At 34.2% G+C, this 9,572-nt stretch overlaps 1 protein-coding gene across 1 annotated transcript; it reads right to left on the reverse strand.

Moving 5' to 3' along the window:
* Positions 1-7,889: 7,889 nt before the first annotated feature.
* LOC105328478 (cdc42 homolog) lies at positions 7,890-9,010 on the reverse strand. Its single transcript, XM_011429373.4, has 2 exons — positions 8,722-9,010; positions 7,890-8,602 (listed from the first exon to the last, which is right to left on the reverse strand). Exons 1-2 carry the CDS (start codon positions 8,917-8,919, stop codon positions 8,243-8,245), a joined length of 558 nt encoding a protein of 185 aa, XP_011427675.2. The 5' UTR covers positions 8,920-9,010; the 3' UTR covers positions 7,890-8,242.
* Between the last annotated feature and the right edge of the window lie 562 nt (positions 9,011-9,572).

Genomic DNA, 9,572 nt, shown 5'->3' on the forward strand with positions numbered 1-9,572 from the left:
GGATTAAAGTTCTAAAGGACCCGCGTTTAGTCATTGGATACTCGAACGAAAGGACATTGCCGGATTATTAGAACACCGCGTTCATTTACTTAACCTACTAATGCTTTATATGTAGTAAAACATAATGACTGTTTGGATAGCTTTTGAAAATATTTTAACGACGAGAGAGAAATTATCACTCGTCATTGTCGCCGAGAGCAAATTTTATTTATTAGATTTTTAAGTGAGTCCTGTCGGTGAATAATTGTTGGGACATTGGCTCTATGGCAATCGTTTGACCAATATCTTTGTTCGTATATAAATAGTTATTGGTCAGAAAATTTCCGAACCAACTCGATTTAAATAAAGCAAATGAATATGTATACATTTGTTAAATAAGAATTCAATCATTTATCAATTTAATTTTAAACTTAAAATTTACAAAAAAAGTTTTAAAATGCACTGTGGTGATAAAAGTTAACGAGCATACAACTGGCGTTTTAGAGCTAATATTCTAATTCAAGGACTATAAGAAATTAATAGGAATGGAATCCTGTTTGTAGCACTTCGTCTTAAATCAATACGATATATATTTTTAGTTTTTTTAAAACTTTTTTTTGATTGAGAACATATTTTATTATAGGCAATCTTGAATCATTAGATTTTTTAAAAAATCCAATATTTGTAACTGTCCTTTTAATTTATTAAAAATGGCAGGGTTAAGAACATTGACCTCGATACATCTTATTTGACCAGATATGGTGAACTTTATTAACAGTATACATATGAATTGCTGTGGCCATATTAAGCAATCTAAATTTTTCAGAAAGGAAAATGTTATAAAGAAAATAAAAAATACGTATGTTCAAAAAGATGATGTTTTTCTTGTATTTTTCTTATATTTAATTGTTGATATAATATTTTGAATTGCCAGGTGAATATAATTATCAAATCTTTTAAATGTGAGCTCCTCATATTGTGTACTTTGGTGATGTGACAAAAGGGCACCTGCCCTAGTGTTGGTTTACGTGCACATCCTCAAAAACTTTAATACCGTGTCTTACTGGAGACGAAGTAAAGTGACACTTCCATACCATTAAGACATCTTACGTGATATCCAGCTTCATTTGAACAAGACAATGGCGTTTCTTTTTAAATACACTGATAAGATGATATCTAGCTGTATTCATGTGTCACCTCCGTACAGACACTGTGTTAAGTTGTACCGTGGAGTCCGACTATAACCTTTACGAGGTTTACTCGAGTAACAACATCAATTAATAAACAACGGAATAGCGGGGGTAGTCTGTACTTTATATATTCAGTGGTTGGGGTTTATATGAAGTAATTGTGTGGTCATGTATGTTAAGGTTTCTTAGTCAATTTGATTAAGTACCAGTATTTACATCCTCATTTTAGTCTCACGATTCTGTGGAAATGGATCCTAGAGTATCCATTAGTTTAATTTACATAATTACATTTACTTTATTTATAAAACCTATGCAGTATATAAAAAGTATTATCATATACAATGTACTTTACTGGGTTTTTAAAAAAGAACAACTTGCGTTTCTAAAACTGAAGTTTTTATTCGTTTTCGTTACGTATTTTGTTTTCATTCCAAAAGAAATAACATTTAAAGAAAATATATTCCAAGAATAAATTTGAAAGTTCAAGATCTTTAGGGCGAATTTTCTTCATTTTGTTCTATCTCATACAAATCCAACTCCTGGCATTTTCACAAAATGACATGTATTTATTTTGCGTTTCGAGCATCGACATTCGGCAGTTACCTAAATGGATGGGTGTGTGGGACAGACCTAACCGCATCATTTAAATGACAAAGATAACCCGGGAAAACCCCTAAGTTTGTATTATGGCTGTAACCTTGCTGTGTGTCTGTGCTGAATCCATAGTGTCATCATGATGCAGGCAATAACATGTACTGGAGATCTTGACAAATTACGGATGTTAAATGGAACATTAACATTACAATATATTACTTTTCCCGTGCTTACACATATATTTAAAGGTAAATTGACAGTTTGACGCAAGCAGCCAAGGATATTTTAATATCACTCAAAAAGACATTTGTTATCACATTTAAAAAATGGGTTTGCCGTTGATTTGTGTCATATTCCATACAGAAAATTTTACAATAGTAATATCAAAAAGTACAAAACATCGCCTTATAGCATCTACATGTAAATACTGGGAATCGTATATATGTATTTTGATTTCACTTAATCTCTTACGTCAATATTGTTCGCAGTGTTTGATGAAATGTGCTAAAATATGGATTGTAAGAGAAATTCAAAGGAAGGTCTAGCAAAAAAAGAAAGTCAGAAGTGTAAACTGTGTAGAGCTTACTGCACAATCTATGGATAAAGGAAACTGCTAATACGACACGGATTAATAAAACCGTCGTTTACGTCATAGTTACAAAGCATTGCTTGCTAAAAATCTACCATAACCTTAAAAGTAAAATACTTATTTTTTGCCATACTATTTCTAGGGCTAATTTTATAAATTAAAGTACGAATTGTGTTGCATGACTTGTGACGAGTTTGCTATATTAAGAGAGAAGAGATGCTAAGATATCTCGTTCGTAATAGAGATTTGAAACCGAAAAGTATATCATGGACATATGTCTTAAATCTAGACCTTTGCAACCACGAAAAAAAAAGTCATAATTGAAAAGAACATCACCCAGACCATCCATATACCATTTCCTCAGTATTACATGTCGATGGTCAGTTGTATTTTATTCTTTCATTCACAGAGTTCACGGGCCTTGTGTTCGCATTAATTACCACTCTGCTCAGCGGTTAAGAATTCGTTCACAGTTTTTGTGTGTACTCTGGTGTAGGGGGATTCTCTGGTACAAAAACAATCAGGGGTCACGTGATCCGATTGACAGGTAATTATTCGAACAGTTCGATAACATTGGACGATCTCAATCGTAATGCACCTGTACACCTAGCATTATTTCATTAATTTTTACCTATCAATGTACAGTGTTTGATTGTCACGTACCTCTTTGCAACAATTTGACACTATCTGGTGTTACTTTGGTGCAAAAAGCCGAGAAACTCGAATTTGGTATTTACAACATTCCTTCTTTAATCTAAAAGTAACATGTTCACAGACATTTTGGAGATTCCTTGATTAGTTTACATGAAACAGAACATGGTATTTTCATTAAATTTAATGCATATAGTGGTTAAATATTGTTGTTTTTCAGTTACCTATTCATTTTTTTAACCAAAAATGGGCTCTACGTAAGTGTTAGCACATTAAAAAAAATAAGCAACGTCCATTGTAACTGAAGTTTAGTTTAGTACTGACTCTCGTATAGAACTGTGTTGTTTAAATCTAAGGACAGATCTGTATGCTTCTGGACAAGATATCAAGGATGTTGGTAAATAGTTTGCTTTAGAACAATGGCACATGTAGCACAGAACAGCACGATGGTCCACATCAAACAGTCTGTGTCAGGAAGAGCTGTACCTTTTGCCCACAACCTCTTTTTCTTGAATGGTCTATTGTAATGAGTTCATTATCCTGTTATATTTGATGCTAAAAGTTAAGAATCTTTTAAACAGCGCAGCATTTAGAGCTGGGATACCTATGGTGTCTGTTAAAAGTACACGCATTCTTGTTTTCGCGTACAATGGGGGACTGAACAATGGCCGGATGTATCGTATACAACAATATACTGTCAGACACCGCCATCAAGGCTACGGAGAGACAGAAGACACCAGAAATTTGACTTCATAGACAAAAGAGGTATTTTACTTTACCGGCCGTATGGAGTCTGAGGGGTTGCAGACACCCTATGCTGAATTTTGCAATAACAGCATTCATCCTGCTTCTAACAAATTATCGCTGTATGGGTACATATGTACAAGATATTTTCAAATGTAATTTAAAGATGTTTAATTTATTCGCATATTTATATTTTTGAGCTACCAAATTCGAAAACTAAAAACTAAATTGTAGGAAAAATATGAATTAAATATACAGATAAAGGGAGCTCTTCCGATAACTATTAACTTCCCATTTGCATTAAAAAGTTATGGTAATATTTTCGTTCCTGTTTTAAAATCCAATGAAAAAATAAATACGTCGAATAGCACTCAATAATAAAGAAATGTATGTACATGTATGTGTACTATTCGAACCCACTGACATCGTAATCAGTCCCGGTTAGGGGTAACTTTTAATAATACTTTATCTTGCAGTATAATGGATCGTAATAGAGTTTAATCCGTTTACCACAGCTTTGGCCATGATTGGACACTTTCTCTATCTGTACATGTATCTGTTTAAACGAACGATTTAAGACTTACAACCGTTAGGCGAATACTTTAACAGAAAATATTGAACTCGATGAACCACCATTTTCTTTTTTTAGCTTGTGTACTGTTTAATTGAATGGAAGTAACAAACACATGTAAAAGTTGCAGTGTTTGATATCCAGAGGGATCGTACAAAAAAAGAAGCATAAATAGCTGGAATAAAACTGTGCAATTGTGCTAACTAAAAATATAATATAGGAGATGGGAAATTCAGTTTAAAATAATGATTTGTGAATAGTATCTATAACCACATCGCCATCTTTCCAGTATTGGTTTGAACATATTGTACAAGTTCTGCCCACTGTCAATTTCTTTTCCTTAAAATGCATATACATTATATAAAAATTTTTGGAATCCATTGTACTTACAAAAGCTAAAGAATAATTTGATGCACGTGAATTTTTATTGTATTGCAATTGTCGTCGGGGCAAAAAGCAAAAAATTAAATTAATAGGTAAACTCATCAACCTTTTGTTCTATCACTCTAAAGGGGGTGTGTACATTTCGATTATTTCGTTTGAAGGATTCCAATTTAATTGAATATGAGAGGGCTTTCAGGGTATCTCCTGTTACCTGCTGTATGACGTAGATCTACTAATCGTGTGTGATTCCGTCACCTGCCCACTCTTCCTCTACCCTGGGTTTCCTATTTCCAGTCTCATGATGACGTCAGAAAGGATATCAAAGAATTCAAACTGGAACATAATCGTCACCTTCCTCCATTGATATCGGGTTTTACAAAGATTTATTTTCTATGTTGTCAGCTCTAAGAAGATTACTACCACTCTGTCGGTCATTTTCCGCGTTTATGTAATACATGATAGTGGGAGCTTTCTCTTGGGGGAATGGGGTACAGTCGTCTTACTGGAAGACAACGCATTGGGTGAACCGTTATTAGGTTCCCATGTCAGAAGCGAAATAAGTCTGCAAAATAACCAAAGTTGGATATGCGTGTACTAATGTTGCAATGCATTTTTTAAATAAAGTTTGCTCTTGCGTCTTTCACAGCTTTGCCCTTATCAACAAGAACTACATGTGCATGTATAAGATAGTAATTATAATAAGATATTACTCTCTTAAGAAAACTTTCTACACACGTACGAGCTTGTACAATTTTTTGAACCGAAAAATTCCAAGGTTATATTGCTTTCAATAAATCGGTTTAACCGCTTTTTGGAATACAGTGTACTCTAGATTATTGTTTAGATGTTTTAAAGGAAAATAAAAATGATCGTCCTGTTTCATAAATCTGTGTCAATCTCTGAGTACCTGCGAATTGTCTGCATGACTTGTGTATCATATCCTTGACTGCATATCAACATCTGTATTGCTAATTGCTATTTCAGAAAAAGTTCACTAAAATACCCTTAAAAAACCTTTTGCCTAAGATTTATTTGTGACATAATTAAAGTCGCAATTTTTTTCTTTATTGTTACATACATAAATGTTTTCTTTGTATTTCCCAATCTAAAACAAACGTAATACATTTTTACATGTTTTTTTTTCAAAGGATGATTGAAATACCATTCATGAAATGTTGCTTTTGATAAAGTAGTAATATTTGATAAGATATACCACTTAGAATTTGAGAATGCAATTGCATTAAACGCTTCTTTTTTTAATTTGAAAGTATGTGTATACAAATGTTTTCCCTTTTTCTCAAACGTAGGGTGGCTCCGGACATGTCAAACTTTAACTATGGTACGTGACTTAAGGCATATTGTTGCAATAACATTTATATAAATTCGATATTGGAATTGACAAAATCCCAAGAATTTTTCAACATATCTCTTCCGTTTCTGATAAGCAAATTCTTGACTTTGATTGTTATGTAGGGTCAACCTTGAAAACTTGGCATATGACTCAAAAGTGCAATATAGCATCTCAATAAACCTATAGAATTGTTACATTTCTGTCAATGGAATCTACGACCAAACTATACTAGAATTAATCTTTAAATCATTGAATGTTGACATATTGATACGCTAAGAGAATAAAAAGCCCAGCCGTTAAGGTTATGGTCCAAAGTGCGACAGACTGTACTATTGCATTGTGCAGACTGAACGGCTTGCATGGTTAAGAAAACAAAGCGACCTGTGTTGTCTTGTTTATTCCTTGGAAAATGTAAAGAATCCCTGATTTGTAACATAATGCAAAAAACAGAGGTTTCCAGATTAACTGGTGATTGTTATCTGTTGATTTAAAGTACACAGCGTACCTTAAACAGAAAGAATACAGCGCAACAGGTACCCGTCACGGAGAACAACAGCGGGTATCCATCACACGGCAGGCTCCCGCTAGTGTAACAGGTGCCCCTCATAGAACCACGCCCTAATCTGCTACAATTACGGACAAAGCAAATTTACGCAGAGGTACATACAACCTCCCTTCCGATTTCTTAACTTTATTTTACATCGAAGTGTTTGTAATTCAGAGAGATCAAAACTATTTGTATAATTATAATCTTGCAATGCACAACCTGAATGGTCAAATCATGCAAGTCCGACATTGTGCCGGACAGAATTCACTTTCTGTCCTGCTTTCCAATGATCAGTAATTTTTGATTTGTTGTTAAGGACTTCTGATTTGTTTCATCAGATTCCCTGTGAAAACAAGTCGCTTATTAGCCACAGAGTTGATACCATATTTCCATGAACGGTATAATATAACAAGCCAACGCTCTTTTTTGTGAAATGTGCATGCAACCATCAACGCCGTTTTATGAGATTGCGTTTTTTGTTAACTTTCACTGCAAAGTCATCAAAAAATTGTAACCAAGACTTCTGACAAAGTTCTGTTATAAACACGTTGCAATAGATTTCTGCTGTTGCTAAACCTCCTCAACTTGTTGCTGTTTCCAAGAAATGTCATCATAAATGTAAAATATTGTACACTTCATGGCAACTAATCAGCAATGACCTTAAATTCAGAATTTGTCTGGAATTTTTCTGTTATTTTTAGAATGCTATTAATCTGCATATCATTACTAGAAAAGCCAAGGTAAGAGTTAGTCGACCTTTTGTACATGTAGTAGTGAATGCCCTTCGTAAACCAACTCGACTATTCATCAATCCCGAGATTAATGCTCGGCGGTAATTGGAATAGAGTAATTATACTAAAATACTTTAAATTACATTTACGTAAATGAAAGATTGAATTTATTGTGACATGAAGAAAACTAGACACTGAAATTGAATTCATAAAATAAAATATGTAGTTTTAATTATCAAAAAGACTCGTTTTGTTTTATAACAGGAACTAGTTCCTTAAATCACATTTAGACGTTCGTCGTTTCTGGAAACATTTTATTTCAAATGTATGATAATCTCAGATGGAGTTATTGAAATTAAAGTCTTTACACCTCGTTTAACCTTTTTGCTCGCAAATTAATTAGACAACCATTGTAGAAAGGTCTACTATGTACATTGTATTACTAGCATATTCCGAGGACTTGTGTAAGTTAAGAAAAGCTTCCAACAGCCCATTTTTTCTATTTCAATATAATAGATAATATATTCAATCGTCACGATATGACAAATAAGACATGCAAAATTGTTAAATTCATCTTTTATCATGAATTGCATATAATTTTTCATTTCAAATAAAACAAATCTGTTTCAGCAATCGTCTGTATTTGTTGCTGTCAAAGGTTCCGGATTTGAAAGTTATTGACTTCCTGTTGCACACTTTGAAACTAAAGTCACTGACGTTTGCAATCCATGGAATGTCCACTTGGTATGGCTGTAGCCTATATTCCCATACATTCTTGTATGTAGGAATGTAACACATTGGGTAGTCCGTGTATGTGTATACTGGGTACCAGCTCTAATGAATGAGCTTAAGATTCTTCTTTGGTCTGACACAGGGGTCATACTTTTGTAATATCAGAGAGAATACCTAGTTCATCTGTTTAACATTCGTTTGATCATTTCCAACTTTTTCTTTTCGTTTCGAATCTTTGCCATGACCGCCTTCTGGAAGGTTTCCCTGATCCCGGAGTTTTCCTTTGCGGAACATTCCACATAATAGTCTGCACCCAGTCTCTTGGCAGCCTTTTGCCCTTGTTCGGAGGTTATATGTCTGGAGTCGAAAGGTTTCCGCATATCCAGTTGTGTACCCACAAGGACAATTGGCACGGATTGGTCAAGCGACTGGATATCAGGGATCCAGAATTCTTCCACGCTATCCAGAGAATCCTTGTCCACCAGGCTGAAGCAGACGATGTAAATATCGGGAACCTCCAGAGAGAACAAGTCTTCGTGCTGCAAAAGAAACCGTGTCATCAGTACATGTTAGCCCAAACAAATGAGAAGATTTTGCAAAAGAAAGTAAAATTCATGAACAAGTAAATACTGTTCTAAGAGAAGACTCTTCTGCTTACCTCTCCTGCAATATCCGTGATGTTCATTTCAAAACTGTCCCCGTTCAAAGACAATTTGGTGGAATAGTTATCCTTCAAGGTAGCTACATACTCCTGGTGGAATTTTCCGCCGGCTATTTTCTGGACGAGGCAAGACTTTCCGACGAATCCGTCACCCACTACTGTACAATTCACAGCACTCTGCATGGAGAAAACCATGGTAGGATGAAGAAATAGGTAAGTTGAGCAAAATAGTCACATTGTTTTGGACGGGCGTCCTGTATAACGTAGAACTGATAATGACAGTTGGTCCTCGAGGTAGTCCTATTTATAACGAATTCTGGCGTGACGTAACAATGAAGCATTTCCTTGTCTATGGAGCATGAAGTACATTTAACTGACATGTGAATCGTTTACACATTAAGTTCGCTCGCTTCATACCTGCATTAGGGACTGACATTAGTCATTGTATACCTGTATGAAAAGCAAGTTTTAAATTTTTTAGAGCATGGAAGTATTTTTTGCAAACCGCACATGAAATTGTGGATATGATAACACATTATTTACTAATATCAAATTTCGATATTGTTGAATCAGCGGAAAAACGCAAATATTTGCAAGTGGTATTTGTCATTAGATGTATAATAAATGTATAATACTCATATTTAAAATTCTGCACTAATTATCAACTACAATGAGAACCCAATCGTATACATTATTTTATAAATGAATACTTCTAACAGAATGATGGTATAATCTTCATTTCAAATATATCCTATGCAAATGAACATGTAAATATTAACAAAAACCAACAGTGTGTCTTTGTTTTTGCGCTGACATGTAGTAAATTATGAATTTTTGGGTGGCTTATC

Source organism: Magallana gigas, chromosome 6 (genome assembly GCF_963853765.1).
Source record: "Magallana gigas chromosome 6, xbMagGiga1.1, whole genome shotgun sequence".
Lineage (NCBI taxonomy): Eukaryota > Metazoa > Mollusca > Bivalvia > Ostreida > Ostreidae > Magallana > Magallana gigas.

Coding starts and splice junctions, on each gene's coding strand:
- LOC105328478 (XM_011429373.4), bottom strand. CDS start 8,919: ATGGTTTTCTCCATGCAGAGTGCTGTGAATTGTACAGTAGTGGGTGAC. Junction 8,603..8,721: donor TCACGGATATTGCAGGAGAG/GTAAGCAGAAGA, acceptor TTTCTTTTGCAG/CACGAAGACTTGTTCTCTCT.